Below are 18,207 nucleotides of genomic sequence, written 5' to 3'. Positions count from 1 at the left end.
AATTTTATATGGAAAAATTCTTATTAGTTTCTCAGAAAAGCCTACTTAGGAAGGTGAACGAGGTAACATCTTCATTTTACAAATGAAATTCCTGAGATTTAAGGGGTGGTATGACTTGCTCAGGCTTGCATCTAATAAATGGTAGAGCCAGGGCTTGGATAGAAGTCTTCGATTTATAGTCCAAAACTTCTATAGATGTGAAAAATCTCCTAGTAGTGTGACTCACCTTCTAACTTAATTCCAGCCTATTGTAAATTTCCAGGTCCTACCAATGCCCAGCATAAGTGGGAGAGGCCAAGCCAGATTCCAAGATGTACAGTTTTCGTTGCTGGGCCTTTTCTCTATGCTCACTTGTCCTGCCAGAGTTGTGTTTTCTATCAGGCCTGCTGAGCATTTGAAGAGGTTCCCATTGAGTAGAAGAGTGAGTGGGCCTTCATTTCTGGTTTCCTTGAATGCAGGCAGGACCTGGCAGAGGGCATTCACTAAGAGCCTGGCTTCTTGGCCAGGACTCATGGCTTGTACCTGTGCCTGAGTCCCAGTCTGTTGCAAGCAGGTGGTTTCTAGAATGTTCTTTTCCATCTAAAGCTTGAAAATGTCACCTGCCAGGCCCAATGAGTCCTGCTCTTGCCCATCACTGGCATCTGGACTCAGGCCTCGGTTGGGACAAGGAGAGAAACGAGCATCTCCTAACCCAGCTCCTTTCGGCCCACAGATATCAAGGACCCTGACCCCGCTGTGTACAAGCTGAGAAACCCTAAATCCAGCAACGCTTCCGTCTGCCTATTCACCGACTTTGATTCTAAAGTCGATGTGCCACAAGACCCGAATTCCACTGTGTTCAGCTTTAACAGCACAGCGCTGGACATGAGGGCCATGGATTCCAAGAGCAACGGGGCTCTGCACTGGAGTGACAGCCCTGATTTCATGTGTGACGACACCTTCAATAATAAGACCTTCTACCCCAGCTCAGGTGAGTACAGCCTCCCTGCCTGTGCAAGCAGAGTCTTCCCCCTGAGGCCTAGCTGGCGGGAGCTCTCTCAGGCCGATGATAACTAAGTGCTGCTGTGATTGGTGGCCTCAGCTTCATCAATTGTCAGCAAAGCCCCCTTGTTACTGAGCACCAGTGAGCCCCATCCCGGCAGGCCACAGAATGTCCTGGGCAAAAAGAGAAGGGGAGAGGGGGGCAGGAGAGGGCACTGGCTCTCGGTCTCACTCACTCTGAGTTCCCACCTCCCTGCCTCTGCTTGAGCTGTTTGCCCCGTACCCCTCTTCCAGGCCCCATTCTAATGCCCTTCTCCAGTTCCCTCCCCTTGTTTCTTTTTCTCAGCCAGCCCCTGACCTCACTCAGTCATTCAACAACCACTGATTGTGCATACATGGAATGCCAGGCACCGGAGTGTAGTAAAAAAGCCCAGTGAGGGGTTTCCCTAAGGAAACTTCATTCTAGTTGAGGAAACCATCCGTCAGCAAGGAGAAATCTATATAGCTTCAGATTATAGTATATGCTTTAACTTGGAGTTGAGGAAACAGCCACCTTAGGGACAAAAGTCAGGAAAGGGCTCTCTGGGGAAATTTATTTGAGCTGAGATATAAAGGATAGAAGCCATGCCAAGGGCAGAGAAAGGACCCTGTGGAGACCTGAGGCAGGAGCTTAGAGAGAAGAAGAGCAGTAGGAAATGAGAGGGAAGAAGCAGGCAAGGGCCAGATCAGAGGGCCTCTCAGATCATGAAAGGGCAGGTATTATTCTAATTACCATGAGAAGCTATGGTCTGGCTTTAAGCAGGGAAATAACATTTGGTTTACTTGCTAAAAGAGCACTTTGACTGCTGGTGGGGATTGGATTGCAAGAGCAAGAGTGGAAGCAGCAAGGAAGCTAATGCAGCAGAGAGGTGAGGGAGGTCAGGACAGGGTCCCCCAGTTGGGACTCAAAGGTAGAACTACACAGAGATGAGAAGGAAAAGAGGGTATCAAGGAAGGTGGCTGGATTTTATGCCTGAGCAGCTGAATCAATGATAGTGTCATTTCCTGAGATGGAGGAAACAAAGGAAGAAATTTGGGGTACAGGGATGGACGACATTACAGCATCTATACCACTATGGCACTTGTCACTGTGTGTATCTTATTGCCTCTATCGGACTCCAGCCTGGAAGCTGCCCAAGGGCAGGGTCTGTGTCTCACGGTTCCTGTGGCCTTGTGTCACGTAACATGAACTTTGCACAATCAGTGTTTGTTAAGTGAGTGAAGTGGTGCCCAGAAGCCAGGGTGTTGGTCCGGGGGCTCTCCCAGCAGGTGCCCACATGTGACAAGTTCCCTCCAGCTCTCTCCACGAGGAAATATGGAAAATGCTATAGACACTCACTTGTCCCACTCCTAGGAGGGCTGGAGTGGGAGAGTCGGCACACTCTGGACTCTAAGAAAATTTCTTTTTTTCTCCTTTTAGGATTTCCCTGTGATGCCACGTTGATAGAGAAAAGCTTTGAAACAGGTAAGAGAGGGGTCTGTCCTCTCTTTTCATGGCTTTGCACGGGTTTGGGGAGCAGTGAGCCCACAGTGACCCTGCCTGGGTAGGGGAGGTTAGAGGGAACTTGTGGATCTAGGAGTGAAGTCCTGAGGATCAGGAACAGCAGTCCAAGCCCTCCCCAGAGCTGCCGGGGTCCTTTCTGGATCCCCAGGTTCCTCTCATCATCTCTCATTTTCTTTTCCATTCTGAGAAATTGGAGGCTGAGTCTCTAGGTTTACTCACCCAATGACTCACTTCTAGGCTTCTGAATGCCTTTCAATCACTCCACTGTCAGGAAAGCCAACAAGGGCTTCTGGGCGGCCCAGCCGTGACATTTCTAATGAGCTGACAGCCCTAACCTAACCAGGTCACCCTGAGGGCAGCTGCCCTCCATGCCAGGGGGTTTTGCCTTCTTTCAAGAAAAGCAGCAGAACTCATGCAGATGGTGATCTTCTCTCTCAAGGACCCCATCCCTCCTCCCCGCCTACCCTGGGCCCACGTTCATTTCCACTTGAGCTGTTTTTATGAGTCATCTGCTTGTGGCTCAACCGCTGGCTTCTCACTTAGGGGCCCAGACCCAAGGGATTGCAGTGAGTTCTGAGCACCCACCTCCTCCCCATCCCCTGACGGGCTCAGAAATAAAATAAGGACTAAGTGCAGTCGCTGTTTCCCTTTTGAAATGAAATGCTATTGATCCCGAGAAATGTACGAATTTTAGGAGGGGATGTGCACAGAAGCTCAAAGGAGAGGTGGATCCAGGTGCTAAAAGCCACCCCACCCTGCTTTCGGGAAAGCCATGGGCAAGCCATAGGGTGCTGTGCAGACTTCAGGTGCACATGCTTATCAACCACTGTGGCCTCTTGGTTTTGCAGATATGAACCTAAACTTCCAAAACCTGTCAGTGATCGGGCTCCGCATCCTACTCCTGAAAGTGGCCGGCTTCAACCTGCTCATGACGCTGCGGCTGTGGTCCAGCTGAGGTGAGCAGGCATCTCCGCCAGTCGGTGGGGTTTGAGGGTCTTGGGGTGGGTCCCCAATTTCTGAAAGCAAACCTGTCCTCAGGATCTTCTTTTTAGGTGCTAAGTCTGGGCCCACCAAACGCCTCCGTTTTTTTCCTGTTAGGAGTTCCTCTTGTTAATAACCATGGCCCAGGATATTTGCGTAACACAGTACATTCCTCGGGTGACACAGTCACCTCAGCTGAGTCATGTCTCACAAAGTATGAGCAATGGCTATTATCCTCATTTTGGAAAGGAAGAAACTGGGGCCAAGTGACATCAAGAGCCACACACTAATGAGTGAGGAAAAAAAATAGAGAAATTCAGGACCCCAACACGCATTTATACTTCTACTGTACCTTCCATCATGCCTTCCAGCACAAACCTTTTACTGCAAAACCTGGTGGGGCTCCCAATTCCTTCCCTCATGTCCTGTGCCTCCAATATATGAGAAGAAATTACTCTCTTATTATTATATTATACCCTCATCCTGGCAGGAGGCTCCACACCCTTTTCCCCCAGTGTCCCTGGTCATCCTGCTGACCAGTGCGTCCCATCCTACCACCATCAAAAACAACTCCAGGGTCCATTTGCTCCTAGAACTCTGCAAGTGGAGGCATCTCCATCGCATCCCCAGCTGTCCAGGATTTGTCTCCTCAGTGCCCAGCCTGACTTTTGTTCTTCCTCATTCCAGGTCAACAAGAATGTGAGAGCCCAATGCTCCTCGCTGCTCACTCCTCACCGCCCTTCTCTCCCTCAAGCAGAGACGCGCCCTCAGCCTCCATGAAGGAGAAGGCTCCCTCCACCTCTCGGGCCCCACTGACAATGCCACCAACTGGATCCTACCAGATATTTGCAATCAAGATGTTGAAGAGCTGCCAAATGCTGCTACCACTCCTTCTGTCCCCCCACTGCTGCTTGTCACCGCCCCATGTTCCCAGCAAAGGCAGAGGCTACTGCAGCTTCTCCTGGCTGTGGCCCCCCTCCCCCTGCCAGAGATGCCCCACTGGGTGGTGGATCACCAGGGGGTTCTCTCGGGTTCTAGCTCCTGGAGAATGTTGTGAGCAGCTTATATTTTTTTTAAATAGTGTTCATAAAGAAATACATATCACCCTTTTCCCCAAGATGCGGGGGAAATTATCTCATTATCTAGGCCCTGCTGTGCTGTGTATCTAAGCCACATTGTATATTCTGCTGCCCTGGCTTCATTAAAAGTGATTTGGAAGAGCAAAGACTGTCTCCTGTTTGACTGGGTTTGGTCGGGGTCACTTTCAGCTCACTGTTGATCACTAGCTGAGCAGAAGGAAACCAACACATTTGTCTATGATGACATCCAGGGAGCCTAACTCAACAAGCTGCATAAGCCAACCTCTTCTTGGAAGAACCTCTAAAAAATTCCACTTAGAAGGCTGTGCTGGGGGCAAGGCAAACCCACTTAAAAGCTTGGGTCCCTATTCTTCCGTTTTCATGCCACACCACTGGGCCACTATGGCAGGAGGCCCGTGGACATGGGTGGTAGCAACTGTAGTTAAAATCTGGCAGACAGGGACCACACAGCAAGTATCCCCAAAATGCCACCCACTGCCTCCTGTCCCCCAGGAACATTGCCTTTGCCTTTCCTTTCAGACTGATTTCCCGTAGAAACTGTACATTGTCCCACAAATTCGTGGCTGGGGACCACCCAATAGTCCACCGCCTGGGTCCCAACCCAGGGCCCAGCTCCTTGGGGGGGTGGGAGGGGCACGGGGAGGAGCATGTGACCCTAGCTAGACTTTGTACTCCCACCATCCCACCATCCTGGATGTGAGGATAAGAAAAGGGGAGATGAGCTCTCTCCCCTCGAGCCCAGGAACTAAGCCAGGGAGAGTAGATGTCTCAAGCCCTCCCTGGAGGACAGAAGGTGGGACCCCCTGAGGCCCCAGGAAACTCCTGAGCCTCCTGCCGCCTGAGCACCTTTCCTCGTGTCATAGATGCTAATGGGAACCCCCCTCAGCGATCACTCAGCCATTCAGCTCTCAATTACTGCTATGAAGACTAAAGCCTAGCCCAGCCTGCGTGAGCATCGGCCCATGACCCAGGAGGTCATGCTTCGTTTCCCGGTCACATGCCTGGGTTGCGGGCTTGATCCCCAGTATGGGACATATAGGAGGCAGCCAATAAATGATTCTTTCTCATCATTAATGTTTCTCTCTCTCTCTCTCTCTCTCTCTCTCTCTCTCTCTCTCTCTCTCTCTCTTCCTCTCTGAAATCAGTAAAAATGTAATAATAATAATAATTAATCATAATAAACAGACTAAAGCCTAGTGGTCGGAGGGCATCCTATCTCCAAATACCTCTAAGGCCCACCTGCATGTCTCTGACCACATCAGTTAGAAACATGCAAGTCCTTCCGGCTACCATCCGGGCCTGCTTCTGTTCACGGCGACAGAGCCACCAGCTCAGCAGGTGACCTGGGTATACCCCCACCGCCATAAGCTCCAGGGTCACCACCTGTAAAGTGTCAGCTGAGACTGGAGGCTGCCTCCAGCTCCATGCACCTCTGATTCGGAGGCATCCGTGGAACTCCGCTGTCCGTGTCCTGGCCAGCCCCACCAGGCGTAGTTACAATCCCCAGCTCCCTGAGCCGCTTCATCTGCAGCCGCAACACAAGTCCCTTTAAAGATCACTAATAGGAAAGGTCTCCGTGAAAGTCCCATCACCGCGGCTCACTCACACGCAGGAGGACCGGAACCTCCCTCCCAAAAGCGGGACGTGCCGCCTGCAGGGAACGCAACGCTGCCTGCTCATCAGCCTGACACAGGGCCGGCGATTCCACCACTGGGGGTTTCTGTCCATTAATTCTCTTCCCCGTATTAGATGAAAATGTCCCTGGGAGAGCTAACAGAGCAAGTGTTTATCAACCGTTAAAACCTTAGCACAAATGAGTTTGTCTTCTTTCTCTCCTAAAGTGCTCATTCACTTCGGTCTGGATACAAAAGGTCAAGCGAAGGACAAGTAGGTGGCCAGGGGGGCAGGTCTGCGCCTGAGAGGTGGTTGCAAAGATACTGAGGCTGAAGGGGACGCGGGCTTGGGGCAGGGACCCTGGAAGGCAGTAAAGGGCCCAAAGACAGGCCCCTCCAAGGACCCTGGAGGAGGCCCAGACCGAAGGAGGCCAAGGGAGCCTGCGGAGTGGTGCCAGCCCAGGGCCTCGGAGGGCAGGGCCCACAGTCACGGGACTCCTAAGGCCGCCGAGGACTTGTGAGGTGACATGGCAGTGGCTGGCGATCCACCCAGACGCTGGAGGGAGTCAGGCCTCCTCCTCCCACGCCCTGTCCAGGTGGAGGGTGACGAGGCCTCAGGCAGGTGGGAGGCCATCTGGACATATGGTCAGCACTGCCCCCTAAGAAGCTTTCAGCTCAAACCGGGGGTTCCTCAACCCCGGAAAGAACTTTCCCCTAAGTCTGAGGTTGTTAAGCCTAAAGCCCATTAAGGCCCAGTCAGAAAGCAACCCAGGGGCCACGGGATGTGCTGTGGGGGGAAGTGGGTACAGAGATACCCTTGGTCCACTCTGTGCTCACATCTGGCCCCGGCCCAACTGGGGACGTCAGGGGAAGCAAAGTGGCCTTGTAAGGAGGCCCAGGGGAAGGGCCCCTGAGCCCACCAGGAGGGTCAGCGCTGGGCTGGGCCGGTGCAGCAGGGACCAGGTGCTGTCCAGCCTGGAGGGAAGAGGTCGCATTGGAAACCTGGAGACGTGGTCACCAGGTCCGTCTGGAGGCCCTGCCACGCAGAGCCTGAGTCCCCGTGAGCAGGGCCCAGCTTCAAGGAGGGAAGGCTGCCCTCCCAGCCGAGCTCGTCACAAAGGCCAGTTAGAGAATGGATGTCTCTGGACAGCAGGGCTACTGCCCCTAAAGGCTTCCCCTCAGGCCAGCCCTGGAGGCAGAAGAATGGACCAAATGGCTTCTCATGAATTCAGGCCTAAGAGTCAGATCCTCTGACACTTCACGCAGAGACCTGCCCACTGAGGACAGTCGGAATCACAGTCCAGTCAGGAGAAGGGCAGACTAAGCAAGTATGTGCTCCAGGAACTCCTCTGCCGTGACCCACCCCTGGAGAGGCAGCCACCTACGTCTTGATTGTTTATCGTCTTGGTTTGCCCATAAAATTCAACTCCCCTACAGTTACATGGAAAGCCCTTTACAGATATCACCTTTTCAGGCAACATCTCGGCAAGAAATGCCACTGGCCTGTGAGCACTTTGGATGGGAAGTGCACCTCGTTCCCCCCTGTGTCTGCAACACCCAGCACAGTGCCTGGCTCACAACGCGTGCTCAATATACACTTAACCAGCAAAAGGACAAATAAACAATTAGTGTGATTGGGTACTTGGGAGGGAGCCAAGTTAGAGGGGGAGCATAAGAGAAGGGAAGGGGGGCCCTGACCGGTTTGGCTCAGTGAATAGAGCGTCGGCCTGCAGACTGAAAGGTACCAGGTTCGATTCCGGTCAAGGGCATGTGCCTTGGTTGCGGGCACATCCCCAGTGGGGGGTGTGCAGGAGGCAGCTGATCGATGTTTCTCTCTCTATCCCTCTTCCTTCCTCTCTGTAAAAAATCAATAAAACGTATTTTAAAAAAAGAGAGAGAGAGAGAGAGAGAGAGAGAGAAGGGAAGGGGGGATGAATAGAGGGGGTGGCCTGTTTCACGGATTTGCCAAGAGCAACCTGTCAAGAGCTACCAGGGAAAGTAAAACCTCAGGGAGGGCCCTTGGCCAGTGCAGCCCCCACGGCACTCGGCTGATACATCCTGGCGGGTGGTGACTCTGGGAAGGCAACGGGGCATCCAGCGTCAGCGCTCTGGTCACTGAGCCGCCGGGCCAACGTCCAGGGCTGAAGGTCCCATTACCACTCCGCCTCTCATTCTCCACGTCTCATCTTAACGCCCCTTCTCCAATCTACCTCCGGGGGCAATGGGTGGGCCGGGGGAGCCAGCTGCGGTCTTTCTGTTAATAACTATACTTGTTGATGAGGACCCGACACAGGACCACAGGCCCTGCCTCTGCGTAAGGCCACCTGGTTTGCAGGCTTTGTTTCATCCAGACACGCACGCGTGAGGTTTCCTCTGAGCATCACATTAATTTTGAAATTAATAAACAGGTCAGACAGTGAGTCAGTAGCCAGAAGTAGGACAGGAAGTGGAAAAAAGTCTCCCACTTCCCTCCAGGTGTTTGGGGGCTTGGGACAGCCCCTTCCCATTTCCATGACGTCATGGTTGCCGAGAGGGGCAAGTAGGGCACCCTTTGAAGCTCTCCCGCAAAAGCCACATCCTCTGGAAAGAAGAGTTAAAAATACTGAGTTCGAGATACCATCGCCCTAGGCCACGTGCCGAGGCCAGGCAGCCGGGCCGTTACACCGCCAACCACAGGTGCGGCAGGAAGGCCCCACGCAGGAGGGGCTGGCAGCCCCGCCCAGCAGCAGGCTGAGATGCTGCACACCCCATCACTGAGAGGCCTCCCCGCCCCACCTCTGCACCCCCCTTCTGAACCAAGCCCTAAGATCAAACCGTGATCTCACCTCATTAAACCCTTGCTTAATACAGGACAGGCCCTCAACGCTTAAGTCCAGCTCACCTTCCCCTAGGAGGTGTGGGGGTCACATCTGTCCACAAACATAGCTGGAGCTGGTTCTCAAAAACAAAAACAAAAAACAAAACAAAAACCTCCATTCCAGGCAAGGCCGGAGTGATGGCCCTGACTGACATCTGCTTCTCAGAGACCAGAATACCAGAATTCAGGACGCGAGGGGGCAAGGGGCCTGAAAGCTGAGACCAGAATCTAAGACCCAGGGAACGAACTCAGGACTTGGACATCCTGCATTGTGGTATGTCCTCAGCCATCCACCTGGGGGCAGCAGCGCTCCACCAAAGAGGCCTCTTTCTCCTCAATCTGTTCAATCTGGGGATAGAAAACCCTCAAAGCTTAGGAAAACCTCTTTTCCAAGGAAAATAAAGGGCAGGTGACTTATTCTGTGAGCCCCTGCCCTTTGCCAGTTACTGCACTGGGCTCCCGGCCCGTGTAATCCTGTCACCCCAAGGAGAGAAAGTCTGGGACTGGCCCCACAGGCAGCAGGGGGCACCCCTTGCCTAGGATCCTCAGGCCTGCTCATCCAGAGCACCAAAGGGAGCCCTGAGAAAGGGACCCCTGAGAAAGGGACTGGGCAGCCCTGCTGCCTGGGGGAGCAGAGTCCGAATCAAGTAGTCTGGGCTGGGGTCCAAGACCTTCACTTTCCTTAGCTTGCGCCCTGGGCAGGTCTCTAACCACCCACATCCATGGGAGCCCACACGGGGTCAGTCTCTCTCAGAGAACAGTAAGAACAGGGCTTGTTTTCACGTTGCCTACAAGCCAGAGGCTCTGGGTGGGGATGCAGTCTCTGTTCAAACCCTACTGCACCACACAGATGACTTCCAGAACAGGCTAAGTCATCACCGGTATCGGGTGCCTCTGGGGTAGGAGGATTGACTGCAAAGGGGCACAACGAGTCCCTCGGGGTGGTGGGATGTTCTGTATCTTGATCTGGGTGATGGTAACACAGGTCAAAATGTGTCACACTGTACACCTAAGATTTGTGCATTTCAGTCTATGTAAGTTATATCTCAGTAAAGTACTGTTCCCTTTAAATACACACAGTTTCTGTCCTTAAGGAGCTAACATTCCAGTGAGGACCTGGCATGAGATGTATCAATGACTGTGATTGCTTGAGGGAGGTTTTTGTTACTGTATTTCGGGGATAAGTCCTGAGGCAGGAATCCAGAGACCCAGTTGCCTGTAACCTTCACTACCCTCACTAGCCTTCTCTCCTAGAGCTTTTAACGTTCCTGAGTCTCCATTTTTTCATTAATCAAACATTTAAAAAGTAACCCACTTCAATGTTGTTGAAGGGATCATAAGAGATAATGGGTGTAAAATTGCTTAGTAAACTGAAATTCAGATTATAAGGGAATGCCCAGAATGATGAACTGTGATCCCGCGTCAGGTCAGTCGGGCTGGGTCAGACTGGACCACAACAACGAAATAAAAGCGGGGCTGCCCTTAGCTGAGCCAGACCCGTGAGCTTAGGGCTCCGAGGCCCACTGTGTCTCACTGTTTCCCACAGTGGATGGCCACTGCTCCCTTCACTATGGCCCCAGGAGTTTCTTTTCTTTTTTCTTTTTCTGTAAATGGGTACTTTTTTAAAAAATCTTTATTGTTGAAAGTATTACATAGGTTCTCTTTTTCCCCCCATTAACCTCTTCCAGCTGGCTCCTGTCCCTCCCACCGCCTCACCCAGGTCCTCACCACCCCATTGTCCATGTCCATGGGTCATGCATGTATGCATACAAGTTCATTGGTTGATCTCTTCCCACCCACCCTCCCCTGCCTTCCCTCTGAGGTTCGATAATCTGTTCATGCTTCTCTGTCTCTGTATCTTATTTTTGTTCATCATTTTATGTTGCTCATTAGATTCCACATATGAGTGAGATCATGTGATATTTATCTTTCTCTGACTGGCTTATTTCACTTAGCATAATGCTCCCCAGGTCCACCCATGCTGTTGCAAATGGTAAGAGTTCTTTCTTTTTTACAGCAGCGTAGTATTCCATTGTGTAAACATACCATAGTTTTTTAGTACTTGGATGGGAGACCCAGGGGTTTCCTGTTACACCATCACTTGCCTTCTGTTGTCCCCTCCACAGCTTCCAGCTCCAGAAGAGCTGACGAAGGGTAATTACAGAACCAGGAGGCCCTGGCTAGCTTGTGGCCAAGTTTCTGACAAAAGCCAGGACTCCTGGTCCCAGAGCACTCCAGGCCCCGGGCCTTGCCCTCCGAGTCCACACTGCACCGACCCCGGCTACTCTGGTTCCTTATCTTCCTTCCCACCCTCTGGCAGCCTCTCTGCCTTCAGAAGGGCCCCCTTGGCCCCTGGCAGGACACAGTCTGAAAGCATGAAGCCAGACCTCTACAGCAGCCTCCATGGGCAGCTTCTCTGGGCAGCCATCCTCTCAGGCCAATACCCTAAATGGTTAGGGGTGGGGGGCCCACCACTTCGGGAAGAGGGAGCCCAGTCTCCCTGTTTGCTCTGGAAATGTGGGTATGCTCCCACTCCAGGGGCAATGGGATCCCGGGGAGAGGCCCCGCCCATTTTCAAAGCCTTCCAAAACTCTCCCAAGAAGCAGAGGCGAGTGCCTGTCTACCCTTTCCCTGAACCACCCACACAAAATTCACAGAGAAGGAAAAAGGAAAATATTAGAAGAGCATACAAATGTAAGACAAGGCTGGCAGAACTTCAGAGGGTTAAAGTGGATGAAGGCATGTGGTTTGAGGGTGGTGAGCAACTGCAGCCTTGATTGTAAGAGACCAGGTTGACCTTAAAAAGGACTTTATTCCAGTGGAGACTTCGAGACACTATTTTTAGCAACCTCTATAGGGTGTCCTTGCTTCTCCTTGCTGTCCCGAGTAATTCGTGATCTACCAAAGGACATGGGTGGGACAACATCCCTATCTAGGATCTTTATGAATATCCTGTATCTGTACAACAGCAAAGCAAACATCTCTTGATTTTCTTGGTAAACTTACGCAGTAGGCCAAGTATCACCTCCCCTTTCACAAATGAGGAAAGAGGTGACGTGGCTTGCTTAGGATCACAGTGAACTAAGCTCGCATTAGCACTGGTCTCTGACCCCCTGGCTTTCCACTGGAACTGTGGACACCCAAGTCCCAGTGGTTCTGGATGCAGCCATCATAGAGGAAGGAGCAGACCGGGGTGGCAGAATACCCCCAGACCTGTGTCTTATATTCTCCCTTCCCTCTTCTGTGATTCTGCACCCACTTGATCCCCCTTTAGGATCAGATTTTAGGCAAAACAGAGCCCTGAACATTTAGGAGGCACTCCCTCAATAAAAGTTGTTTATGTTAGTTAGGCCTGGCCAGCGTGGTTCAGTGGTTGAGCATCGACCTATGAACCAAGTGGTCATAGTTTGGTTCCCAGTCAGGTGACAGGGTTGCAGGCTCGATCCCCAGTGTGGGGCATGCAGGAAGCAGCCAATCAATGATTCTCTCTCATCACTGATGTTTCTCTCTCTCTCCCTCTCCCTTCCTCTCTGAATTCAATAGAAATATATATATTTTTTAAAGTTATGGAGGTTAGTAGTCTCCTGAGGCCATACTCTTTGCGCATGCAAACTCTACTACTCAATCATCTGGCAATGAGAAGCAGCTAAGTCATATCACACTCCCACTGGCTGGTCCCATGGCTCAGCTGTCAGATCTTAGCCTAAATGTCACCTGCTCAGAGGTCTTTCCTGGCCACTGTGCCTAAGCAGCTCCCTCCCCATCCCCATTTAAGATCACATCCTACTATTTATTTCCTTCACTCCACTTACATGATTCTACCAATGCCAAATTGGGTCTCATCCCAACTAGGATTTTAGGCTCAGAAAAGGGAGGCGCGCTATCTGTTCTGATCACCTCTGTATCTCTAGTACCTGGCACAGAACAGGCACTCAAATATTCTTTTAACTAAATGATGGTGTAGTAGAAAGGCTGAGCTCTCTCACCAAGATGACTTTTATTAATACGCTGCAACTAGACTGGGGTAAAATATTGATAATTGTTAAAGCTGAGTGTTGGGTATATGGGAGTTTATTTTACTCTTGACATGTGTGAACATCTCATTAATAAAAACTTAATAACAAAATTGTTCATCCCAGGGATTTAATAAGGCAGAGCAGACCTGAATAGATCCTAATGGGAGCTCCTAGAGAGATCTCTCTCCTCCAGGAAAAAGGAAGGCCTGCCATTGGCCACCACAGTCCTTCAGCTGAAAGCCAGTAAAACTGGATGTGCTGCTGAGGGAGAAAAATAAGATGTCTGGAACAGTTCTCAGCATTTCTGATGATGCTAGGAGAGGACTGATCGTACAGCACTTACATTAACAAGGTACTTTACCTTAAATTTTATTGGGACAACTGTGTGAAGTATCATTATCCCCCTGCTTCTTGCTTTATCTCATCCAAAGCCTAATCCAAATGCTTTGGAATCGGGAGGAAATAAGATTCAAACCCTAACAACTGCAAACTGAGTTTCTATTTCCTCATCAAAAACTGGAGAATACCACCACCCTACCTCGTGGAGTTACAGGGAAACATAAATAACAGGAGGATGCTTAGTGCCACGTCAGACATGGTAGATGGTCACTGTTAGCACTCACCCGGGACAGCAGAGGCTGCCTTACCTTTTGTATTATTCTGTGCACTATGCAGCCTAGTGCTTAGGTGCCTAATTATTTGCAAAATTTGAGACAAAAGGTTCAAAAACAAAGTAAGTGGCAGAACAGGTCCTTGAATCAACACCTTCAGACCAAGAAAGTACATTCTGCAACACCAGGATGCCTCTCTGGTGGCTTAAAAATATACCCCCTTTCCATTGAATTGACCTAAGTTTTGCATAAGCTTGGGCCCATCTATTAATTCAGTGTAAGCGAGTGAAATATTCTTTTATTTAGTTCTTCATAAGCTTTCTCCTCCTCTATTCTCATTCCCTCATCTAAGATCCCTGTTCAGGAAACTGTTGTTTTCCCCCCACAGGAAAAAGCCATTTTCTGTATTTGTTACATTTTTTAAAATGAAATGTAGTTAGAAAGTTACATAGCACTGAGATATTAGTTTAGAGGCCCAGACCTGCAAGCCAAGAAGGGAGGACAGTCCAGCCTGTGTGGCTCAATGGTTGAGCATTGAGCTATGAACCAGAAAGTCATGGTTCGATTCCCAGTCAGGACTCATGCCTGGGTTGCAGGCTCGATCCCCAGTGTAGAGCATGCAGGATGCAGCTGGTCAAAAATTCTCTCTCATTGTTGATGTTTCTCTCTCTCTCTCTCCATCTCCCTCTCCCTTCCTCTCTGAAATCAATAAAAAAAAATAAATTATTTTTTTTAAAGAAGGGAGGACAGGAGAGTCGCACTCAGTCTGTGTACAGCTCCCAGCCTCTAGCAACCGGCCAGTGCTAGTTTGCTGGGCCTCCAAAACCAACTATGACTAAAAAAGTGTTTGAAACACAAGATGAAAAGATGTGATCAGAGGCCAAAGGTATAGGCTGCTAAGAGAAGAAAACACAAGAGATGGTTTCCACATGATAGAGGAGACAGGAAATGTGTGGGCAGGAGGTGCTCAGGGCTGAGCTTCCGCCACTGCAAAGAATGGCCGGGAGCAGACTATGTACAGTGCTTGTGGCAATGGCTTCCGGCTCCACAAAAAAGCACAGAAAATAAAAATAAACACCCAAAAAGGTGTTGAGCTAGAGGCAACAGGAAATGCTAGGATATAGCTCTCTATCCCGTTGTACTCAAAATCTGCTTGCTCAACATGCTGCACTGAGCACTCATGTGGAAGGCCAATGGAACGGCATCATTAGAATACAGCCACTGGGTATTGAGAAAGGCCCAAAGACAGGAAGAGGCATCTAGTGAACAGATTACCCACCCTGGCTCAGTGCTTCTCATCTACCATGTCTTTAGCTACTTCAGCTAAAAGAAAACACCTAAGAATGTGTGTGTGTGTGGGGGGGGGGGGGGGGGGGATTAATGCACTTTTTTAAGCTTGAAGGAATAGTTCCATTGCTAATTCTTCTGTATATCGAGTTGAGAACCACTGAGTAAGTCAATAGAAGCCTAAAAAAAAAAAAGTCACTGGTAATGAGCTTTTAACTAAATTTAAACTCAAGATTCCAAAAGCAGCCTGAAGCTTTTGTCCTAATATGGTAGGCAGTTAAACAGACATGAGCAGGCCAAGGACGATGGGCCAAGTACAGGTCAACAAGGCAGAAAGCCCCGGGGTACCTAGCAATGGGCAACTGTAGGGTGGGACCTCATCTCCAGGATGCCCTTTCCTCCCTAGAGATAACATCTAGGCCTCAGTTGTGTTTCAGCTCCAGGCCCAGAAAAGCAACAAAACCAGACAAGTGACACCAAGGGTGACCTCAGGACCAGCTATATTGACTAATGACTCCCTGCCCTGGCTCCGAAAATGACCCTAAAAGGACACACTTGAAAAGCTGATGAATACTCTATTGGGATCCTCTCCTGGGATCACTCCTCAAAAGCCCTTAGGAAGGAAGACCCAGCCTGCTCTCCCTCCTGGGAGCACACCTGAGCCTTTCCCTTCTCTCTTACTCCCCCAGGCTCATCACCTACCTTCACCTTCCTCTCTCCTAAATTCCAAGGACTTTTTTTTTTTTTTTTTTGCCTCTGTAACTTGTTTCCTGAGTCCATTTCTTCTATCACTCACTTCTACCTCTGTGACCTTCTAAATAAACATTCTCTTACAGTATCTCTTCAGTATCTCTTGATACTGAATTCTTTCCTAGCCAGAACTCCGGTACCAAGGTTGCTGAAACCAGGTCTAGTCTGACCCCACTGAGCTAGCACCTGGGGTCTTTCTCGCTACCACCAACACTATTGCAAATGGTGAAAACACACACCAAAGACAAATGCTTCCTCTGTTGATTGATGATAACTGGCTTGCATAAATCACCAGAGACAGAGCAAAACCAGTAAATGGGAATATAGCATCTTCCCCATGTATTTCTTCTGTTTAATCAATCAACTAAAAATAATCCAGAAGCCTCTTAATAAAGCTATAGGATATCTGTATATAAAAGTTTTAAAGCAAATTAAATTGACTAGTCATAATTTCAGTGAACTAGTATCCTTGAGAATGGCAAACCATGGCTCCTTGACCAACAGCCTGTTTTTGTAAATACTTTACTGAAATATAACCCTGCCCATATATTTAAGAAAAAACTGTCAACAACTACTCATATAACTTAACAAAAGGAAGATAACCCAATCAAAAAATGGGCAACGGACCTAAATAGATACTTTTTGAATGAGGAAGGCCAAGAGGCATATGAAAACATGCTCAAATTCACTAATCATCCGAAAGATGCAAATAAAAACGACAATGAGATACCATCTCACACCTGTCAGAATGGCTATCATCAACAAATCAACAAATGACAAGTGCTGGCGAGGATGTGGAGAAAAAGGAACCCCCATGCACTGCCGGTGGGAATGCAGACTGGTGCAGCCACTGTGGAGAACAGCATGGAGTTTCCTCAAAAAATTAAAAGTGGAACTCCCATTTGACCCAGTGATCCCACTTCTAGGAATATATCCCAAGAAACTAGAAACACCAATCAGAAAGGATATATGCACCCCTTTTCATAGCAGCACAATTTACAATAGCTAAGATTTGGACACAGCCTTAGTGTCCATCAACAGATGAGTGAATTTAAAAACTGTGATACATCTACACAATGGAATACTACACTGCTGTAAAAAGGAAGGAAATCCTACCATTTGCAACAGCATGGATGGACCTGGAGAGCATTATGCTAAGCAAAATAAGTCAGTCAGAGAAAGAGAATTATCACATGATCTCACTCATTTGTGGAATATAATGAACATACACGGATGAACAAAAACAGATCCAGAGACAGAGAAGCAATTGATCAGACCGTCAAACCTCAGAGGGAAGGTAGGAGAGGGTGGGGGTAAGGGGGAGAGATCAACCAAAGGACCTGTATGCATACATATAAGCATAACCAATGGATACAGACATCAGGGGGGTGAGGGCATGAGCAGGGGGGCGGGTCGAGGGGTATGCGGGGGGGAGGGGGATAAGGACACATATGTAATACCTTAATCAATAAAGAAAAATAAAATAAAATGTGCAATTCAAAAAAAATTGCCAATTCTGATCTAAAGCTGTTCTCCAACTTTGTTGTGTATCAAAGTTACATGGAGAGTTAATAAACATAGAAGCCCAAACTTTTTATTAAGTTCCCAAGTAATTGAGATACACCAAAATTTGAGAACTGCTCTAGATCAGTGCTTCTCAAACTTTAATATGCACATAAATTACCTAGTGACCATGTTAAAATACAGATTCTGCTTCAGAAGGGTCTGGGGTGGGGCTTGAGTCCTCTTTTTTAAATAAGCTCCTAGGTCAGCGTTTCTCAACCTGTGGGTCGCGATCCCTTTGGGGGTCAAACGACCCTTTCACAGGGATCGCCTAAGACCATCGGAAAACACATAATTACATATTGTTTTTGTGATTAATCACTATGCTTAAATTATGTTCAATTTGTAACAATGAAATTGGGGTCACCACAACATGAGGAACTAACTGTATTAAAAGGTCGAGGCATTAGGAAGGTTGAGAACAACTGTCCTAGGTAATGTCAATACTGCTGATCAATGGACATTCTGAGCAGCAAAAATCCAGATCAGTGCTTCTCCCACTTGGCTGCACATGAGAATCGCCTGGGAGCTGTGCAAAGTACAGATGCCACCCCCAAAAGTTTTTATTTACTTGGTCTGGGTGTGACCTGGGCACTGAGATTTCGTTTTTAAGTTCCCCAAGGGACTCTAATGTGCAGTCTGGTTGGAGAACCTTTGCAGCACACCTCATCATTTCAGTAGTCAGCTAAATTTAAATACTAGTGGAATTCTCAATACAACTTACTTATTCCCTCTATATAGCACCCAAGATGGAAAAAGGCTGCTAGCATGATACATATCAACATGCCTAGGCTTCAGCCAGCAGACCTATTATTCTCCCAAGTTGTATCCTCAACTGTGATTGTAAGCAAGTTACAAATCTAAGCTTCAATTTCTCCATCTAATGAGAATTAGAACCCTGGAGA

At 49.1% G+C, this 18,207-nt stretch overlaps 1 protein-coding gene across 1 annotated transcript in view; it reads left to right on the top strand.

Moving 5' to 3' along the window:
• Positions 1 to 4,724, top strand: part of LOC118679427 (T cell receptor alpha chain MC.7.G5-like) — a 298,506-nt gene extending 293,782 nt beyond the window's left edge. Inside the window, exons 5-8 of the mRNA XM_036356176.1 lie at positions 713 to 970; positions 2,441 to 2,485; positions 3,373 to 3,480; positions 4,193 to 4,724. Of these exons, the coding sequence (XP_036212069.1) occupies positions 713 to 970; positions 2,441 to 2,485; positions 3,373 to 3,479 (410 nt within the window). The 3' untranslated portion in view covers position 3,480; positions 4,193 to 4,724. The remainder of the gene's footprint in view (positions 1 to 712; positions 971 to 2,440; positions 2,486 to 3,372; positions 3,481 to 4,192) is intronic.
• The last annotated feature ends 13,483 nt before the right edge of the window (positions 4,725 to 18,207 follow it).

This window comes from Myotis myotis, unplaced genomic scaffold, assembly GCF_014108235.1.
Source record: "Myotis myotis isolate mMyoMyo1 unplaced genomic scaffold, mMyoMyo1.p scaffold_m19_p_1, whole genome shotgun sequence".
Taxonomy (NCBI): Eukaryota; Metazoa; Chordata; class Mammalia; order Chiroptera; family Vespertilionidae; genus Myotis; species Myotis myotis.
The sequence above is the reverse complement of the archived record's forward strand: the minus strand, read 5'-3'. Positions and strand labels throughout refer to the sequence as shown.